The sequence below is a fragment of the Bos mutus genome, chromosome 19 (genome assembly GCF_027580195.1).
Source record: "Bos mutus isolate GX-2022 chromosome 19, NWIPB_WYAK_1.1, whole genome shotgun sequence".
NCBI classification, from domain to species: Eukaryota; Metazoa; Chordata; class Mammalia; order Artiodactyla; family Bovidae; genus Bos; species Bos mutus.
The window spans coordinates 33,377,724-33,398,990 of record NC_091635.1 but is presented as its reverse complement, the minus strand read 5'-3'; the positions used below and the strand labels follow the sequence as shown (position 1 = coordinate 33,398,990).

Below are 21,267 nucleotides of genomic sequence, written 5' to 3'. Positions count from 1 at the left end.
CCCTCTACTGTCGAGTGTTCTGCTGTTTCAAGGGCATGGTGGGGCCACGCAGCTCCCATTTCAGCTCTGTCTTCAGCTGATCATCCATCTCAGAAACAACCACATTAAAAAAAGAAAAAGTTCCAAAAGAATGTTCATATTTGAAATACCTATTTCCTTTGAGATTATTTTTTAACTTCACTCAATCAATCTATTAAAGTGAGTTAGACAAAGTGTGTGTGTGTGTGTGTGTGTGTGCATGCGCGCGCACACACACACACACCCCAGCACATACCCACATAATTCAGGTGGCTGGAGGTTGTTTCCTGTCAAAAGATCTAACAGAGGAAAGCTTATGTGCTGATCAAGTTTTACAGTAACTGTTAACGAGAAACGCACACCGTTCAGCAAGTGCACGGGGTCTGAGGGTGGGAAGCCCTGCCCCCTGGAGCACTGGCTCCCCAGCCTGAGTTCTGCCTGCCCTTGGAACAGTTTCAATGGTTACTACATTCAGAGAATCCAAGAGGACTGCATGGACAGATGAACCTTTATTTAAAAAAATAGCACTTCAAATAAATTAAAAGGGACAACCGTCAAGTGTTCAAATTGTGAAGAAATAGTTGAAAACCTAGAGAGACTCCAAGCTGCAGAGTTCTAATCTCATTCTTTGTCCAATGGCAAAACCCCACACATCTCAGTACTCCCACTCAATTTTTTCCCTACTGAGATGAAGGAAGCAATTGCAAATAGGAGACCAGACGGAGGAGAAAGCTGCATCTGATTGGAATGAACATTGCCACGTACTTGCTAATACGGGTTTCACTTTATGACCAAATGTATTCTTTCAAAAATAAAAAAGGGGGGGAGGGAAGCTGCATGTTTTTAAAAATTGAAATTATTTAGGGATAAAACACTAACTCTAGTGCCTTTAACGGGCAATAGCAACTTTTTTCCTCCGAAGTCAAACACCATCCCCAGCCGAGCCTTTGTGCTACAAGCTTTTCAGGAGATGTTACCTAAACTTTATTAAAAGAAAAGAACAAGTTTAAATATAGACACTGGACTAGCCCAGTCTGTATTTTCAAGTCCACATTCTTCATCTGAAGCACTGCATCAGGGACCCCCCTGAGTCTGCATGTTTTCAAGTTCACAGTACATGGAACCAGTTTTTCTTTTTAATTTTTTCCTCACTCAGAGCAGCCACACGCAGTGGCCGTTGACGCCGGAACCTTGGGCGGGGCCTTTTCCTACGAGGCCTGGCCAGAGCTGCCCGAGGTTTCTCCTCACTGAGAATCGATGCTGTCATGCTCTATGGATGGGAAAAAAGCAAGAAAATAAAAGCACCTGGTACAGGTTTCATGAGATCCATTTGGATTCGCTATGTTCCAAACCCGCTGCTGAACGCCATTTGTCCACTCTGTGTGTCGAACAGTCTGTGGCTGGGAGTGAGTCTCAATTCGAAGAACTGTTATTGGACGCCCCCGAGGTTGACGCAATAGCAGCTCCAGCAGGGCTACTCGTGGAGACCGACTTTCGGATGTGAGGAAGCAAGTAGGGGTCACAGGCCAGCTGCTGGACGTCGATGCGGTCCTCCTTTCGGTAGGCCAAGCATCGTCGAATAAACGCCTGAAAGGAAAGTTTCTTGAAGAAGCCTGAAGAGATAATCTTGGCACCCCAAGAGGGAACCCAGGAGGTTCTGTAGCAGCTGCCAGGGCCCAGAGCAAAAGTCTCCTGAAGAGAAGGGACTTAGGGCCTTGCCTGGAAACCACTAGGCAGACCCAGAAAAGACGTGCCAGATGCAGCGCTGCTCTGTGGCCACCGACTCCTTCTCCAGCACAGGTGCCTGAGCCATTCCCGAGGGGGAACACGGCATGACCTCTACAGATCTCTGTCCCCAGAGCACAAAGACCAAAAGAAAAATCTCTCCCTGCCTTGGCTGGTATGCATGGGCACAGCCTAACTTCATAGTTCTGCATCTGGTCTCATGGGAACTTCCTGAGGAAGTGAAAACTGTAGTGACAAACCATGAGCATATGAAAGGTGGTGTGATGACACTAACACTGCCGTGTGTCACATGCTGTCAAGTGCTCTCTCGGTGTATCTTATTCTCCCTTGAAAAGTCGTTAAGCAAATGATCAGGCACACATCTAAGTGAAGGAGCATCTGACCAGGACTTGTCTCCCCAAGAGTTCTGCAAACATACAGGCTTACTGTGAGTGGGGTTTGATTTGGATTCCTAATTTACTACTAACAGGGACGTTTCCTTTGTGCTGGGTATGAAGAGCTACATAGCCTCAGTTTCTACAATTATTTTTAATTTTATGTTTATTTATGGTTATACTTGGTCTTCATTGCTGTGCAAGGGCTTTCTTTAGTTGCAGCGAGCAGGGACTACTCTCTAGTCGCGGTGCACGGGCTTCTTCTCAGGGCAGAGGCTTCCCTTGTTGCAGAGCACAGGCTCTAGGTGCGTGAGCTCAGTAGTTGTGACACAGGCTTAGCTGCCCCACAGCGTGTAGGATCTTCCCAGACCAGGGATTGAACCTGTGTCCCCTGCATTGGCAGAGGCCCTTACATACATTATCTGTCTTCTCCTATTTTTTAACCAGATAGCTCTATTTAATAAAACCTTAAATATAATTATTTAAACAGCTGAATCAGTTTTTTTATTTCTAAAATAGTATCATTCAAAGTCTGTACTTTGCATTAGGGTGATAATGATGCCTGGATGGAGGTCCATTGATTGTAGAGATGCCCCATTCTGGTGCAGGTTGCTGACATTCTGGTGGAGGAGGCTGTGCGCTGGGGGAGTGTGCCAGGGCAAGGGGAGAAGGGTTGCAGCAGCAGGGAGTATATGGAAATGTTTACTTTCCACTCAGTTTTGCTGTGAGTCTAAAACTGTTCTAAAAAGTAAAGTCTACTTTAATATATCTAAAAACATAAAATGAACTACGGATTTTTTGTTTTTCCATGTTTAATTGATACAATTCCTGGTTTTTCAAAAACAAAGACATCTATAGGCAGTTGCTTTATTAAAGCATTTGGAAGATAACAAATTCATAGAAATGAACATAGTGGTCCTTGACCTTTAAAAATGAAGCTTCTTTAGTGAGGTATCTGGAGCTCGACAGTTTTCTTGGCTTGGATACCAACTCAAATACACACCTTTTGCCTTGAATCTTCCCTCTACACAGCTCCCAGGGTAGGCTTTTGAAAGAGCAATCAGATTACATGGCTGGCTGGACAAAAACCTTCAACTGCCTCCCATAAGCTTAAGTCCATCCTGCTGCCTCTCTCCGCTCTCCTCTGCTCTGCCTGCTCTGGGGACTGGCTAAGCTCACACTCACATCTGAGCTTCATTCTCTTCTCTCTGTTCAGAATATTCTCCCAAGTCTACACATGGCTCCCACCTTCACATCCGTCAAGATTGTTGAAAAAAGTCACTTCATCATCTAGACCTTCTCTACCATGACATCAAAAAAGGAGGTTCCCACCTCTCCCTTTCCGTTAGTCTGATTTCTTCTCTATAATATTTATCACTATCTGAAAGGTATTCATTTTTAGTTACCATTTATCTCACCTAGTAAAACATACACGTTATGAGGACAGAAACCTTGTCTATGTAGTTCATCGCTGTACAGTCACAGCTCTCTCCACTACCCAGAACAGTGTCTAGTACTTCCACCTGTGCTTAGTCGCTCAGTCATGTCCAACTCTTTGTGACCCCATGGACTGTGGCCCGCCAAGCTCCTCTGTCCATGGAATTTTCCAGGCAAGAATACTGGAAGGGGTTACCATTTCCTACTCCAGGGAATCTTTCCCACTCAGGGACTGAACCCACGTCTCCCTCTTCTCCTGCACTGGCAGGCAGATTCTTTACCATTGTGCCACCTGGGAAGTTGTCTAATACTAGGTACCTAATAAATATTTGTTGTGGGAAGAGACGGGGAGAAGAAGATAGAGGTTGGAGAAATCACCCAAAGAAATAATAGAGAAGGCAAAGTAGACATTTCTGTTGGCCAATGGGTCAAGACTTACCTTTGCTTCAGGTGTTACTACTGGCTTTGGCGGGAACTGCACTTCAGTAGCTTTGAGGATAGTATTTTCTTGTAGAATGTCTTGCTGGGACTGATTATGGCCAAAAGGCTATCAAATAAAAAAACAAACAAAGGTAGACCTCTGGTTAAAATGAAAGAAAACACAATTCAAAAGCAAAGAGATGGGAAAGGTAAACATATATTTCCACAAGAATTGCTGGAAGGAACTTTAGGGATGATCTCCTCTAATTCTCTCATTTTATAGATAAAGGATGGAAAGGCGTGGATTTGAAGTAACTTGCTTTTGAAGTAATTTCCTCAAGTTCCAACATCTAGGTTAATGTAGAGCTGGGACCAGAAGCAGCATTTGCTATAGCACAGTGCCTTTGCTTACAGCAAAGATAAGGAAGATTCAGAACACGAACCAGCAACCTCTTTTGCCCGAAGTGGTAATATGTATGTGTGCCACAGATGGACCCAAGATGCAGATAAAAAGGTAGGAAGGAAGTGAAAGAGGAGAGGGATCAGGACATAGTTGGGGGGCGGGAGAGCTGGGGCTACTAAGTGAGTGGCTTCATCTGTGCCACAAATCGCTATTTTCTGATAAACTCCTAAGAAAGAAGTTCACACCTGGTGTCCTCTATAGTGTTTCTACTGAGATTGCTGTTCTTGTTAGATAACCTCAGCCACCATTATTGCAGCACTTCTATAATACCAGAGTATAAATAATAATTAACCCCATTAGTTCTGAATAGTTTCTGAATGTTAGATAGGTACGATAAAGAAACAAAGACCAAAGCAAAGGTAAAGACTAGGCTGAAATCTGAATTAACAGTTTGGTCTGGGGATTGTAATCAAAGTATTAGGAATCTAAGTGAGTTGCAGAACTCCCAAATAGTTTATACCCACAGCCCAGTGGGGAACGTTGAAACATACAAATGTACTGGTAGCAGAAACAGGAGTATAAATATACAATGGATCCCAGTATATACATTTACAAGATATTATGCTCACAAGGAAAACATAAATGTGAAAATTCATTATGTGTAGTTAATACCTAGCTTTTCACTTATTCAAATAATATATTACCTTTATTAGAAGTAACAAAAAATAAGTACTTTCTGGCACCAGTATAGAAATACGAAGCGTACTTTATGCTAATGGGGTGGCTGGGAGTAAGAAGCCTTGCAGGTATTTCAAGTTTCAGTTCTCACGACCCTCAAGAATGGATCTTGGGAAGATTGTGTGTGTGTGTGTGTGTGTGTGTGTGTGTGTGTGTGTGTGTGTGTGTGTGTGTGTGTGTGTGTGTGTGTGTGTGTGTGTGTGTGTGTATACAATACTTATTTATTTGGCTGCACTGGGCCTCTCTACTCATGGCATATGGGCTCTCTCGTTGTGGAGCATGGGCTCTCTAGATCTAACTGTGAATGGCGAAAAAAGGATGTCTTCAACAGCCCAGCAGAATTCATTAGATGCCCTGGAACTGGAAATTTCTGCTTCTATGCATAAAGCTTCTATAATTAAGTCTGTATTTTCTTCGAGCCACAGCTTTCGGGATTCCATTCTGTATGACCCAGTGATTAGTCCAAGGGAAGAATGCACACAGCGCCACTGTGACATGCACCCCCGAGACAGACGCCACCACATCCCGCCGTTCTCATTACCTTCCTTCCGTAAAGACACTGGTAGAAGATCACACCCACTGACCAGACGTCAACTTTATTTGAGATCTTTGGTGGTTCTTTCCCAACCACAAAACACTCTGGTGGTAAATACCTGGACAAAAGGGAAATAAAAATTCTTAGAAAAGCAACTGTATAAATCTAAGACATGTACAAAAAGGCAAACTAAGGACTTTGATGAAAATTAAAATATCTGAATCTTAACATCTGAAAGCCAACTTAGATCCAGCTGATAAAGACACTCTATGTTAAGGAGGTGGTCATGTCCTATTTCTTATTTACTGAGAGAGGTAAATATTCTCCCTCGTTCCTACTTTACCCACGCCAGCATTCTTTTCCAGGCCTGAGCCTAGTGTAAAATGTCATTCAGCAAGTGTTTGAAAGAAGGGGGGGAACACAGAAGTGCATTTCCTTTTATGATAGCTGTAGCAACAAACATTAAAATACAAGTGGTGTGATTTCCTTTCATGCTGACAGAAGAAGAAACAGTCTCTAAAATAAATAACTCTTAAAAACCCAAATGAATTCAGGAGCCAGTATAAATCTCTGAGGGGAGTGGCTATTAAGTGTCTTCTTAAGGTAGCCTCTTCTGGAAATCTAGACTGACTACAATTATAATCAATGGTAACATTAAAGTTCAAATTATGAAGGTACATTTTATATTTCCTACTTTAAGGATGATCAGGGGCTTATGGAAGACTAACAAATAGTGCCTAAAAGCCAAATAAACTTCTAGCTGTTGGCCCAACTCAATCCTCATCTGAATTCCTTCCCTCCCCACCCAACTCCTGACCTCTAAAAAGACTAGCTGGACAGCCAACCATACCAAATTGTATGGTGTGGAAGGTAAGTGCCTCTTAGCATTTAGGAAACCAAATAATATGCCTCTCCTCACTGCCTGGAGTCTTAGCCATGGCACAGCTGGAAGGCAGAATTCTAAAGATAACAGAGAGACCTCTGCAGATTTCATGCTGGCAAAATCAATTTTGTGAAAAACTATTTTAAACCCTGCTGTGCTTCTGGTGTAAAAACCTAAATGTATAGCTGAAAGGGGATCATAAGAGTTGAGAGGCAGAAAATGTTCAGATGATGGGCTTTTTTTTTTTAAGAAGTTTAGTTTTACGCTATTTCTTTTAATAGTCATTTTAAAATTATTAAGACCATTGACCTAGATTATTATTTCACAATGAAAGTGTCTAGCCAAAACACACACTGAAAAATGAAAATATAGACAGAAAACTCACAAGGGGAGCATGGGGAAAGAAACGTAAAGAAATAAAAATATAGATCAAAGAATCTATAAAAAGAATAGCTCATCCAAATGCCACTAAAACCTCCCTGAGTCCCAGGTTTTCATGGCTCTTAATTCTTTAATATACATAATTTAAATATGAGTTTGGATAAATAAAATCTTGATTCTAAAATGATCTTTTAATGTACTTATAACTTTTTTGTGGAAATGGTGGGGAAGAAGTAAGTTCTTGTTTGTGGTGAGGAAAAACGGAGGTTGCTGGACTTATCCAAATGCAAAGTAATACTGTGGTCAAATAATGAGAATACAGAAGACACTGTCCCTTAATAGTTTAAGTTCAGCATATCACTTTCTGGGTCTCAGTTTCCCCATCTATAAATGAAGAAATAGACTAGTTGTTCACCCACATAATAAGCATTCTAAGTCCCTATCAAGGACTTTGGGAAGGAGAATAGAAGATATTGCACTAAATTGTGTTTAAAAAACAAACATAATTGCATACGCCATCATGATAAAATCCTCGTGGAGAAAAATGATTCTCAAGGCCTACTCTACGGGTTACTTGTTTAAAAGTAGTGTTCCATGTAGAAGAATTCTGGAACAACCAAATGCTGCAAATGCTCACTTAAAATTTGTTAAGTCCTCACATTCTGTCTGTATCTTTCTGGGACATAATATGAGGATGACAGTGAGGACGGTGATTAGAAACACCAATATGGAGAATTTTTACTTTTTAAACCTTCACAGAAACTCAAACAATTTAATTTTCTCAGTAGCTTCCTTTCTACCTTACTCTTACCATGAAAAAAAAAAAGTCTTCAAATATAAAGTAGAAAAACATCATAAAATGAACCCCCAAGTAAACATCATCCAGCTTCAGTAACTGTCAACACGGCAATCTTTGTTCATGTATACCCCTCTTAATCTCCCCCAGATTCCTTTGAAGCAAATCCCAAACATTACATACTTTTATGTAAATGCCAAACTACTAAATTTTATAGCTTAGTAAATACAGCAACAGGAAGCAATGAGATAACTAATTTTAATGTGAAAAATCTTCACCTTTAAGAAAGAACAAGCTATCAAATGAAAAAGCTCAAATCCAAGTTCTGGTGAATTTATAAAACAGAGGTATAGACCTGCTTCCAGAATTTCCAACAGCAGATATTTTTGTATCATTTACTGACAGGAACCCACAAAAACCACCAAGTGAATAAACACTGTAAGTGTAGCTTCTATTTTAAACCTAGAATCTCAAAGTTTTAATTTAGGGACCAATTTTCACTATAGGTACCATCTCCACAAACAATAAGGAACAAGGGAAAGCTGAAATTGTATGTACACGGTGCTTTTAGCAGGACATGATCAATTCTTCAATGTGGTGGGGGTGGTAACAGGGCTGATGTCCCCCTCTTCTCTGTCTGCTTCCCATCAACACCCTCATTCCCAGACAGTCACTAACTGGCTAAGGGCCAGGGTCCTCCAGTCTCAAACATCAGTGATCTGGCCAACTGACCTTGGGATTTAACTGCACGCATTTCCCCTCCCTTAATGCTACAGGAGGCTTCTCCATGTTCAGAATCAAACATTCCAATGTGTGGCTTTGTGTTACCACCCCAGAAGTGAAAAGGAAGCTCTGTTAACACCTTTACAATCACAAAGTCAAATGCCTGAGTTGCAGGTATCTTTTATGGTGCTCACTGTCAAAAGGAGTATGAGACAGAGTAAGACAGGGCACAGAACAGGCAGGCAGAGCCAGCTGGGCAGAGTGGTCGGGGGTGGACAAGTGACGACAGATGGGAAGAAATGCGGCTCAAAACCTTTTGGAACATGGCTGCCAGAAATGGATACAATTCTTGGCAAATTATGCTCACTTTTTCCTGTTTAGATTTCAAGGAATGCTGTGCTTATTTTACATCCTAATCTTCGTAACTCCTGGGTTCTTCAGTCCACCATCTTCAGGCAACTATAGAAAAAACTTCCTCATCCCATCAACTCAGGAAGAGAGAGACCTGCATTTGAAATTCTGAAAGGAAGTGAGGGCCATTCTTTACATACACATAAGTAATCTCATTCTCTATGTACACAGTAGGGCCTGACCTACGGAGCAAACACACAACTCAAAACGCCTGGTCATGCATAATCCCTCTCTCAATGGTTTTTAAGAATAAAAAGAAAAATTAAGACAAATTCATGTAAATACAAAGAGCCAAACTGCTGACAAGACAGCAAATATTTGGAGAGGAAAGTCTACTATGACATACAGCATTTCTGCCTAAGCAGACAGAATATAGTCTAATGAACAATCACCAACACCTCAGCATAGCACAGTCGCATCTCCAGCCAACTGGACAGACCTCTCAGATACCTACCAGTAAGTACCAGCACCTTGTGATGTTAGCTCCATGCCATCCACTGAATTGTAGCTATCATCATCCATTATCTTGGAAAGACCAAAATCTGTGATTTTTATCTCTCCACACGCTGTACCATTTACTAAAAGAATATTACCTAAAAAGATAAAAATCTTCATGAATAAAAGAGAACTTACTAGGAAAAGCCAAGGTAGTAATAACAGACAAGAAGAGGACAACTGGACTCCAACTCTTACACATAATAGCAAACATTTAAATCTCTGGAATAAAACAATCTGGATTCTGGATGCTAGAGGAGAGTCGTAAGTGTCTGGCTGCAAATTTCTCTTTTCCAAGAATCACCTGCTTAATGTGCCAAAACCAGCACTATGAGCAGTGGAAAAAAATAATTAACTAGCCAAAGTAAAATATCATTTGTATGGTTGGTCAAAAATAGTGGGAAACTTTCATCTGAGCTTTCAGTACGGATCTCTAAACCACCCTGTTTGGACCAGTAGTTTGGGGAGGGTGGTGTGGAATCAAAGGAAACATACAGGGGAATCTAAGTTAGTACCACAGCGCCACCTACAGCTCCCGGGCCGGAAAATGTAACGGATTCAGTAATAGAAAACCCAATCACACAGTAGCCATCTTTTAAAAAATCACTTCCTTGTAATGAATTTTTTAGTTATTTATTTAGTCATTAAAGGGGCTTCCCTTCTGACTTAGCTGGTAAAGAATCTGCCTGCAATAAGGGAGACCTGCGTTCGATTCCTGAGTTGGGAAGATGCCCTGGAGAAGGGAAAGGCTACCCACTCCTGAAGAATTCCATGGACTGTATGGTCCATGGGGTCGCAAAGAGTCAGACACAACTGAGCAACTTTCACTTTAGTCATTAAAGAATAGTGAGATTTAATATGTAGCTATCAGAAGAGGATGGCAAAGTTAACTGTCCCCACCAGGAGGTAAAGGGGACTCTTCCCAACACCTAAGCTCAGCTGGATAGAGCCGTCTAAAGAGCACACAGGCAGACTTCTAAGCAACAGCTGAGGATGACAACAGACAGAAGTCAAATTGCTCTCTCCCCTGCCAACAACTATCAAAGTTAGATAGTAACCATACAAAAAGATGGAAAACTCTGCTCAGAATTTAATGAAATGGGGGGCATATATGGAAAAGAATTTGCTAATGTGAGGGCACTTATCAAAGAGACTTGGGGTAGAAGGATTGCTGTATAGGGTGAGTAATGGGAAAAAACAAAACCAAGCTTGCCAGAGCAGTTCTTTCTTAATTGGACTGACATCATGAACTGCCCTGGCTCTAAGGACAAGGGCATTGTTTCTGCAGAGCGCTGAATACGACCCAACCTCCTAAACCCCATGCTGTGTGGCCAGGACTCTCTTATTCCCACACCTACCCAGACAATTTGGAGTCAGATTTTATTAGGCCTTTTTGGCCCCCACCAAACCCTGTAACTTTATAAAATTGAAAGTTACTTATAAGATCAAAGAAATACCACCAATACTGTCTCCTAAAAATTAGACATACCTGGTTTGAGGTCATAGTGTATGATAGGAGGTTTTATTTCATTTAAGTACTTTAAAGCATTCACAATCTGCATGATAATGGATCGGGCTTCTTTCTCCGACATTAATTTGTGCTGTTTCAGGTAGAAGTCCAGATCATTTCCCTCACAGTATTCTAGTACTGTACAAAACCTAAAGACAAATAAACCAACACTTGATCGTGGGATAAAAGCAAGCAAATTAAGTCTAACTAAACAAGCCCCAGTGAAACCATCAGGTACTTCAGGGGTCCCCAACCTCTGGGATCTAATGCTGATGATCTGAGGTGGAGCTGCTGTGATAACAATAGAAATAAAGTGCATAATAAATGTAGTGAGCTTGAATCATCCCAAAGTCACCCCTGACCCCCTGCCCCGTCTGTGGAAAAACTGTCTTCCACATATATGATCGGTCCCTGGTGCCAAAAAGGTTGGGGACTGCTAAGGTAGATAGATAGCTTCTCACTTCCTTCTTTGCTCTTTAAAATACTCTTCTATTCTTTATTCAGTAGTAGCAGTTTACAGGAAGTAAATTGACAACTCTCTTAGTGAAGAGTGTCTGCACCCTTCACGTTGGAACCTGCTCTGCTAAAGTTCACCCAGGGCACACCGCTTCTTGAATCAGACTTTAGGAATACTGACAGGAACTGTCATGTATGTAAGCTAGACACTTACTCTACTATCCACAGGATGCTCCATTTCTAAACAAGTACATCATGATCAAATACACAATCCTCACTGTAGACATTTTATATGACCCTGGGTGCTGACAGTAAGGAAGAATCTGGGGTCTGCCAGGTCCCCATGGCTGACTACACACTACTGCTCCTAGCAGACTGCACGTACTATGATTTTTCTTTGTTAAATACACAAGGGATAAAAGAGCTTTTTAAAGGACAGTATCTGTAGTTCTAACAAATGTATCATTATATAGTATGAGTTTTTTCTTTCACTTATACCAGTATGTCACACAGATCTAAAACTACACAGCATTCAGGATATGTAGGGTCATGTGTCTGTCTTCCAAGGCAGTCATAAACTGAAGTAAGGCTTCCTGAGAGATGAATACCTTTTAAACTATTTTAAAAGCAGAGATATTACTTTGCCAACAAAGGTCCATCTAGTCAAGGCTATGGTTTTTCCAGTGGTCATGTATGGATGTGAGAGTTGGACTGTGATGAAAGCTGAGTGCCAAAGAATTGATACTTTTGAACTGTGGTGTTGGAGAAGACTCTTGAGAGTTCCTTGGACTTCAAGGAGATCCAACCAGTCCATCCTAAAGGAGATCGGTCCTGGGTGTCCATTGGAAGGACTGATGCTGAAGCTGAAACTCCAATACTTTGGCCACTTCATGTGAAGAGTTGACTCATTGGTAAAGACCTTGATGCTGGGAGGGATTGGGGGCAGGTGGAGAAGGGGACGACAGAGGATGAGATGGCTGGATGGCATCACCAACTCGATGGACATGAGTTTGAGTGAACTCCGGGAGTTGGTGATGGACAGGGAGGCCTGGTGTGCTGCGATTCACCGGGGTTGCAGAGTCAGACACAACTGAGCCAGCGACTGAACTGAACTGAAGCTGTAACAATGTGGCTAAATCACTCAGGGTCTTGCTGGCAAATAAAAATTACTGAAGTATTTAGAACAGAGAGGCTTTAATTCAGAGAACTAATCACACAGATGATAGAAGAGCTAAGAAGACAAAGTGGCCAGTGAGCACCCTAGAAATCATCTAGAGCAGGAAGTCATTAGCACCTTAAGGCCAGAGGGTGGAGATGGCACAGTCAGAACCAGGGTCACCGAGGGAACCTGGAACCATGGGGGGAGGAGTCTCCACCCACCACCACCTCTGTCTCCCCACTGAATGAATCCCACTGAACAGCAACTGACAAAGGAGCCTGGTGAACACAGCCTACAAGGGCCAACACATCTAAGATGGAACACACGCAGGACTCACACTCAGGGCCTATGGAATACTGAAGACCTTCAAGAAGCAAAACAACAAAATGTGGACAACACACAGTCCCAAGGGACCCCCCCAAACTGACCAACAGCTCATGCTTCTTACAAAACATAGCATGTCCCAACATGCTAGCATTCTATTTGAGAAAATAGGCCTAAAATGTATCAATTTCTCTGATCTGATGTGCTGAAATCTGAGGCATAGAGTCTCAGGCTTAGTGAATTTATTTTGGACCCAATGCAAGCTGAAAATAAAATCTCATTTTTAATACTCAACTCTCAGAAAACTTTCTAAAACAATGATTTGACTTATTTTGGGGAAAAATTCACCATACACACAACAGGAAGAACAAAGTAAACAACCCAAGAGTAGTGTAAAATCAACTCAATTTCTCAGATTAGTTAAAAGTGTGTATACAATTCAAAACAGCAGATAATCCAAGTCATTGTATTTATTTTTGAAATGATTTTTGTTGCTTATATTTGGGGGCTATGAGTGTCCTTCCTAGTATTCAAGGAACTTGTTGAAAGCAAAACAATAAAGCTACCCTGTGGAAATCTGCTTTTTAACTCGCTGTTTTTCTGAACCCCACTCCACACCACACACAGCACTGTGCTGACTGCACTTGACTGGAAAGGGGAAATCCCTGAGTGGATGCTTCCAAAGGGAATTATGGTCTCCCTTTGGGGCCATTTCTAAATCTGGATGGGCTCTCTCGCACAGCAAGCTCTGAGACAGCCGCCATCTGGAAGAGGCCGAACACGCTGGGAGGCGGAAGGAAACCCCTGCGGGCCAGGCCTAAGCATGCTTTCCTGATTCAGTTCAGACTCCTACAGAGATGTTTCCAAATGCTGAACTATTTCTAAACTCCGGATAAACCAAGAGATGGAGAGCTTACCTATACAAGTAATGAAATACAACAATGCCTACGATTATTAAAGATCTCAGACAAGTCATGAACTTCTCTGGTCCTCAACTCTCCACCTACAAAGTGAGAAGGCTGGACTGAAATCTCTATAAGCCTCTGAACCAACCTATATTTTCAGATGTAGCATTAGACTCTGCCACATTTCATTCTAATTCTATGATGAAATCATACTGCTAGAACTTCAAAAGGCCCATCAGTGTTCATCAGCCTCACTTGACTGTTGCTTGTCTGTGGTATGCCAGCACCAGTTTGTACCAGTTTCTAAGAGCTGAGAGTTAAATTCTCAGAAATCTTGTGAGCTAGTTTTTAAGCCACTGGTAGGATAAATGGATAAACAAAAGGTAGTATTTCCATACAGTAGAATATATTTAGTCATAAAACAGAATGAAGTACTGATAAATGACACAAGAAGAACCTTAAAAGAACACCATGCTAAGTGCAAGAGGCCAGCCACAAAAGTTCACACACTACATGATCCATCTTATGAAAGTCCCTGAAGAGCTGATCTATAGACACAAAAAGCAGATAGGTGGTTGCTTACAGCAGGAGTGGAGTGGAGGAAAAGGGGGATGATAGAATAAGGTACAGGATTTCTTTCTGAGTGGAGAAAATGTTCTAAAACTGACTACAGTCATGGCCGCAATATACCTATGAATACTGTGTACTTTTAAATGAGTGAACCATATGGTATATAAACCTATCTCAATAAAGCTGCCCCCCCTTTTTAAAAAAATTGGACATGTTCAGAGTCTTATTTCACAGAAACTGGCAAACAGTACCCATCAGCCCTATGCCTCTCCCCTCCATGCTGGTTGTGAAACACTGACCAGCACACAACTGCACCCATCCTGTGGCCAAGAAATGTACATCTTGCTGGCCCCAATGTGAATTCAAATACAATCATTTGCCCATAAATACATTTGGCCCCCTCAGACAGTATTTTCTGGACCCAGCTTTAAATTCCATTCCATGAGTCATCAACACACTGCAAGAAAATAATATTTTCTGCTACGCTAGAAACGGCATAGTACTTACGAGTCAGTGTCCAGTGAAAAGTAATCATACAGCTTAACTATTCTGGGATGATCCAGTTCTTTGTGAATCCGGTATTCCCTACATGCATGCCTGTGAACCAAAGGGAGACATTCTGTATTCTGTTTAAAGGGAAACATTTAACATTTTGTACCCTGTCCTGTCTTTCAGAACTCTTCCAGGACCCTCCCAATTCATTCTCACACCCCCATTGCTCCCGCACATCCACTCCATTCAAGGCCATCTGGTCCTCTAGTCTTTTTCACCCCGTTTTCTCCACAGGTCTCTGCCAAGCTGTTGGGAAAACAGTAGGCACCAACTTTTATCCTTTGCAAGTTCATTCTGTGATAACCTTACCTCTTTTATATTGATACCCAAACAGCAGACGTTTAAAAATGATAAAGACAGCACTTTTTTCTTTTCTCTGAAGCTGATACTTTCCATCTACAAATGTTCATACCCTGGGGTTCCATCACAGGGATCAATTTGGTACGTAAACTCACTGAGTAAAAGGGCTGCTGGTAAGATAAGGCAATTACAATGCATTGGATTTGTTCTTCAATCCTACTCTTTACAAAAAAGAATTTAAAGGACTATCAGCATTACTTTCTAAGAAAATGCTAATTTGATAAAAAGTTTGAAACTATGGGAACCTTAGTTTTCTTAGAATAAAAGACGTTTTTTCATACATGTCTTTTTTCTTTAGTAAGATAAGGAAGAAAAATGTACTATGTAATCTGACATATTCATATACTGAATTTTAAAGAATAAAACTTAGTTCTTACTTAAAAAGAGTAATAGTATATTATTATATATATATATATTAGGATATTATATTTTAAGTAACCTAGCACCATTTAGTTTGGGGCATTTTGTTTTAAGAGTCAAAAAAGGAAAACAGTGATGTTTTCTGAAATGTATTCCAGCATGTCAAAAATACACAGAAAGTACTCAATCGAAGAAAACTGAGGAACAACTAGGGGAAGAGGGAGGGGAAGAACAGGAATCTAAAAGTGATTGAATGTTCTTCCCCAAAGAAAACCTTGTTTGATTAGGTTTATTTTTTAAGTGGCCATTTTGGGCAGTTTTGCTTCTTCATACGCTTCATTTCATCAGCACTTTTTCTTTAATTTTAAAAGACTTTTTGGCTGCTCTGAGTCTTTGTTGCTGTGCACAGGCTTTGTCTAGCTGTGCTGAGTAGGGGCTACTCTCTAGTTTTGGGGCTTCTCTGGTTGCAGAGCATGGACTCTAGAACGTGGGTTTAGTAGTTTTGATGCACAGGCTTATTAGCTGCCCAGCAGCATGTGGAATCTTCTGGGACCAGGGATCAAACCCATGCCCCCTGCATTGGCAGGCAGATCCTTAACCACTGGACCACCAGGGAAGTCCTCATCAGTATCTTTATGTCTTTCTGAAAAGAAAAACTTGTCAGCACTGAGTCGGAGCAGCACCACGCTTCCAATGCAGGGTAAGCAGGTTTGATCCCTGGTGAGGAACTAAGATCCCACATGCCTCATAGCATGGACAAAAGAAAAATGTAATACCTCATTTCATTCGGTAAAATAAAGGTAGTACTGTTTCTAAAAAAACAAGTTCAGAAACCTATGGTCTAAACAGATTACTGTTAAGTCATTTCTCATTCTCACACACTAGAAATCTATCGTTCTCCGCCCTTTTAACTTTTTGATTTTGTGCATTTCAGAGTAGAGACCAATTTCTCCATGGAGGTATTAAAAAACTGAGGAAAATAAAGGAAGAAAAAATTATAAATTAAAGAAACTGTCACAAGTCCTTGCCAACTAAGGAAACTTTCTGTGTGTCATGAAAGGACCCCCCCCCCCCCAACATCACGCCGGGCTCTAAGGCCATTTGCTACAGTTCACCAGGCAGAGCAGAGGTTCTCCTTATATTCTTACATCCTTCATATGTTCAAATTTCAACTAAACGTCGAAGGGACTAATGCACTATAAATAAGGAAACAAGAAACTGATCCATTTAGTCTTCTACTCTAAGGAGATATATATTTAGACTTTCAGTAATTATATCCTAGAAAATTAGAAAAGAGTATCATACAAGAGTACAGATACAGTTATTTCTGTGGATAGCTTTATATGAAATTTTTCCTACCATAAATTTCTTAATATCTATTTTGGGAGGTTAAAGAAATCAAGTAATGCCTATTAATGCTTAATAATGCAAAAGCAAAACAACCAGTTTACTTCTATTACTTTCAGAGAAAGGAGAGGAAAGGGGGTGCGAAATAGAACTCTAAATAAAACAATACAACAGCCTTTTATTTTCTTTGAATTTTTCTCTTTTTCACCCAAATACATGTTCTGATTCCAGATGGGGGTGGAAAGTCATCCCCATGAAGGAAAAAGCAAGCAGAAGATCTTACTATATGCAGGTAACAGCAGTATTTTCATATTTTATAATGTGACCACAACACTGAAATTACTCCTCTTCAGCTTCACACTGACTTTCTGAAGCACTCTCTAAAATCTGTTCAGCCCCTGACATGTCTCCCTAATCTCAGTTCAAGGGGGTTAATGCCATATTGCTAATTCACTATTATTTATAGCCTAAAATTCCTCTGTTATGATTTATTATCACTTAGCAAGCAAAATCTTTCCAAGAAAGGTGGAAATGCTGTAAGAATTTTCCCACAAGGATGAATGGAGGTCACAAAAATTTTGCACCACCCGCCCCTCCACCAGTGTGTCTATCAACTGGGAAATGGCTCCTGCCCAGATGGCTCCACAGGAGATGCTCAGGAGTCGTGATTCCTGCCTTGGTGAGGAAGCAAAGAATAGGAAGGCAGCGCTGGGAGCTGGAGCTGAACCTCTAAGAACTCAGACACGAAACTACCCGCTTCAGCTGCTCTGTGACTCCATCTGGCAGACAAATGGGAAAGGAGACCCCATCCACACGCACCAGGACTCAAACAGCTTGCCAAGTGTGTCAAGGAGGTCCTGGTGTCCATCCCTCACTGCTTCAAAAGGCTACAGTGAGCACAACCCCCATGGGCAGTCACCACAGTCTTCGACCCCTGAGTTCTCTTTAAACTCAGCCTGAAAGCTGGACATGGAGACGAGGCAAAGTCTGTATAAATCTCTGCAGAGGAACTATCTCCTCAAGGTTCACCAAGGTCCATCCCTTGTAGAGTCAGCTGGTTTAGAGTTGGCAGAGCACACAAGCTGCAGAACAGGCTCCGAGGATAGCCGAAGGACACTGTGAAAGAGATGCAGGTACTGTTCCTATACCCTAAGGTACTCTTTGAGTCTCAGTATGATGAGGACATTTCTCACCATCTTCCTAACTGGTCAGAACATGTGGCTGTCCTCTCCTCAGTGCTCCCTGGCAACTGCGGCCGCGTGCCATTTGTCCCTGCCTGTCGAGTGCCTGGAATGTACCTGTAGTAATGTAACTGCTCCTCAAAAGCATCTGGACTGCAGCCGCCTGTCACACACGGACACAGGCAGAGTGCCATGCACAGAGCACACAGCATCCTTTTTCCCACCTCTGCTAAGCGCTCTCTCTCCTAACGCCACAGGAACCTTCTCTCCTCCAGCACTGAGCACCTCTGCCAGCCTGCACAGAGCAGCAAGAGTTCCTGGGTCCCTGATGAACAGTAGCCATAAGGCAGGAGTTGCCTTGCTCCAAGCCTCAAGAATGGGTTAATGATGTAGAAATGTTTTATTTTTCTACTGAGATTTAGAAGCCACCTAAAAGGCTCTTCAAAGTCCACTCTTCTGCCTTTTTCCTTCCAGAGTACTATTTATAAGAGAAAGCAAAAGTGCTTTTATAGAATGGAGGTAGACTGCTTTCTAGCAAAAGGGGCTGTCTCTTCTTTCAGGGGTAGGATATGTCTAACACAGTACTTGTTACTACAAAAAGGAAACAATATTACGGCTAGTGGAGATTCTAACAGAAAAGTCTGAGTGGCCTCCAAAGCAAGTGAGCTATAACTTCAATGTTCTGAAGCTCAGGGCAGAGACAGGCAAGGGCTGATGTTAGTGGAAGAAAAACATTCCTACCTGCATGTGTAAAAACTGTTCATTCTAAAGAGTCACCCTCCCATCCTGCACCCCCAGTACAGATGAGGGCTGCCACAATGGCATCTAGAAAGGGGCAAGCACAGCAAGTGGGACACTGAGGACAAGAGCTCTGAGACGGGAAGCCTGTGACAGGGGAGGCGGGTCCAGCACTGAGGCCCACACTGAGGGCGCCAGCGCCGCATGGTCTCCTCCATGATGAGACTGAGGCAGCAGCAGAAGCCCCACCCCATGCTCCCCGGGGTCCCCAGGCCACTAAAGAACGCTCTCACATTTTCTACAGACAAGCAACAATGATTTATGAGGCTTTACTTATTTATTATAGCTACTTTTAGAGGCACAATGGAAGGGGAGGGTTAAACACATGGGCCTGGATTAAGGGAAGTCTGGATTTAAATACAGGCTCAGCCATTTTTTAGCTGTTACTCAATTCTGTAAGTATCAATTTCCTTATCAGTAAGATGGAAGATTTATTTACTCTCCAAGGACAGTTATGAGGATTAAATGAAACAACAGCAATGCATGTAAAGCTCTTAACACAGTGCTCAAACTACAGCTATTAATACTAAATTTTGAAAAATCAGATACTCTAGTATCACTTACTTGTGGTAATTCTCCTTTTTCTCATCTCTCCAGTTTTTATTTAACTGGTGAATTTTCACAGCTACGTATCTTTGTTCTGTTAGATCAAATGCCTATAAAGAAAAGGAATAAATTATACTGTGGATAATGCTAATAAAAATTACAGGCTACTGACCAGAAGCTTCTGTTTAACAGACCAACATTTTCAAAAGTCCAAAATGCGTTATTAAATAACAAGGGCAGTGGAGAGCACACTTCCTTCAGAGTTGTAATCATCTTTCTTGAAACTTGTGATGAGACAATCGAGAAGTCTCCAGACACACTGGCACCAAGGGGTTTAGAAAATAAAACCTAGCATATACAATAAACAGAAAGACAGTCCATGCCTTAACAGTCACTTCTAAACAACTCTCTTTCTGGATATCATCTACCCTATTTGGGACCTTTCTCACCTCTTGGCTCTTGTCCCTTAGCTGGTTCTGGGACTTGACATTCTTCAACAGTAATTCCTGCCACGTTTTTTTTTTTTTTTTTTCCTTTTTGTAAATATTTTTTAATAGGCTTTATTTTTAGAGCAGTTGTACGTTCAGAGGTCCTGCCACTTTTGAAATGCTAGGGTCATAGACTATCTGCTTTCTTAAGAAACAGGACACACCTCTTTGCTAAGTTTGTTTAATTGCACCCCTACATACTGGATAAATAAAAAGTAATTTTGGACCTCAACAATGTCAGAAGCTAGTCGCTTATGCAGCACCGTCCAAAAAAAGGGACATGCTTTCCCCAAAGGCCACCACTGTTGGCACAAGCTCCAGATCAGCTCAGTGGTGCTAGATTATGGGGTTAAAAAAAGATAACAGATTTTCAAGGACGCCTGGCGTACATCACAATTTGAAAAAGTAAGTAGCATTTTACAACAGATTTCCCCAAAACAATTTTTTGAGGAACTTTTTCAGAATGAATTTGGCTTTAATGTCCAAATTAAAAACTTACTGCTTCAGTTCCAATGCTATTACCACCTATCTGCCAGTTTCCACAAACATATGAATAGATGAAGACAACAGGCAGAGGACATACAGTCCATGAAGAGTGGTGATTACTCTACAGATCTTTTAAAAGACAAGCTACCTCTAGGAAAGCACAGGATACAAGAGAGGCCTGCTTATAAAAGAAACTTCTAACACATACCAAATTTAAACCAGTATTTTTAAAATACAAAAACCATTCAATTCAAACAGAATATCTTATTTCACAGAAATGGAAACTTTTGAACTCTTTTTCTTACAGAGTCTAAAGTCCACCTGTATGCATGTATCCATCATGGTTTTATAGGAGGGAACCATTTCAAGCCATTAAAAGCCAGATTAAACATCACCTAATTTGTAAGAGCACCAATGAACTACAAGTGTCATTTTTTCCTATTATCAAAACCTATTTCTGAGTTCAAGACACTGTGATTCACCAATGATCGAAGAAGGGCTACATGGAAGACAGCAAAAGAATACATTGATGTACATATTGTTGTAAGAAGCATTTAGACTTCAGAAGTGTTAAAATGTTTGAAGAACAGGAAAAAATATGAAGAAATCACTAACAAGTGAAGCACCAAAAACCAATTTTGATGATTTTAAAAAAGAAATAGTCCCACTTCTGGGTATACAGCCAGAAGAACTGAAAGCAAGATCGCAAAGAGGTATTTGCACAAGCGTACTCAAAGCAGCACTCTTCACAACAGATAAGAGAAGGAAGCAACACAAATGTCACCTGACAGATGATGAATGGATAAAGAAAATGAAGTATATATAAACAATCTCAGGGTTATCCAAGTTTAAAAAGAAGAAAATC

General features: G+C 41.3%; 1 protein-coding gene across 4 annotated transcripts in view; it reads right to left on the bottom strand.

Moving 5' to 3' along the window:
• Positions 1 to 212: 212 nt before the first annotated feature.
• TLK2 (tousled like kinase 2) overlaps positions 213 to 21,267 on the bottom strand; it is a 124,571-nt gene continuing 103,516 nt past the window's right edge. For all 4 annotated transcript variants that reach the window (XM_070390026.1, XM_070390023.1, XM_070390025.1 and 1 more), the window contains 7 exons: positions 19,447 to 19,538; positions 14,792 to 14,881; positions 10,850 to 11,019; positions 9,320 to 9,458; positions 5,678 to 5,789; positions 4,015 to 4,122; positions 213 to 1,605 (listed from right to left, as the gene is read on the bottom strand). In XM_070390026.1, coding sequence (XP_070246127.1) covers positions 1,432 to 1,605; positions 4,015 to 4,122; positions 5,678 to 5,789; positions 9,320 to 9,458; positions 10,850 to 11,019; positions 14,792 to 14,881; positions 19,447 to 19,538 — 885 coding nt within the window. In that variant the 3' untranslated portion in view covers positions 213 to 1,431. The remainder of the gene's footprint in view (positions 1,606 to 4,014; positions 4,123 to 5,677; positions 5,790 to 9,319; positions 9,459 to 10,849; positions 11,020 to 14,791; positions 14,882 to 19,446; positions 19,539 to 21,267) is intronic.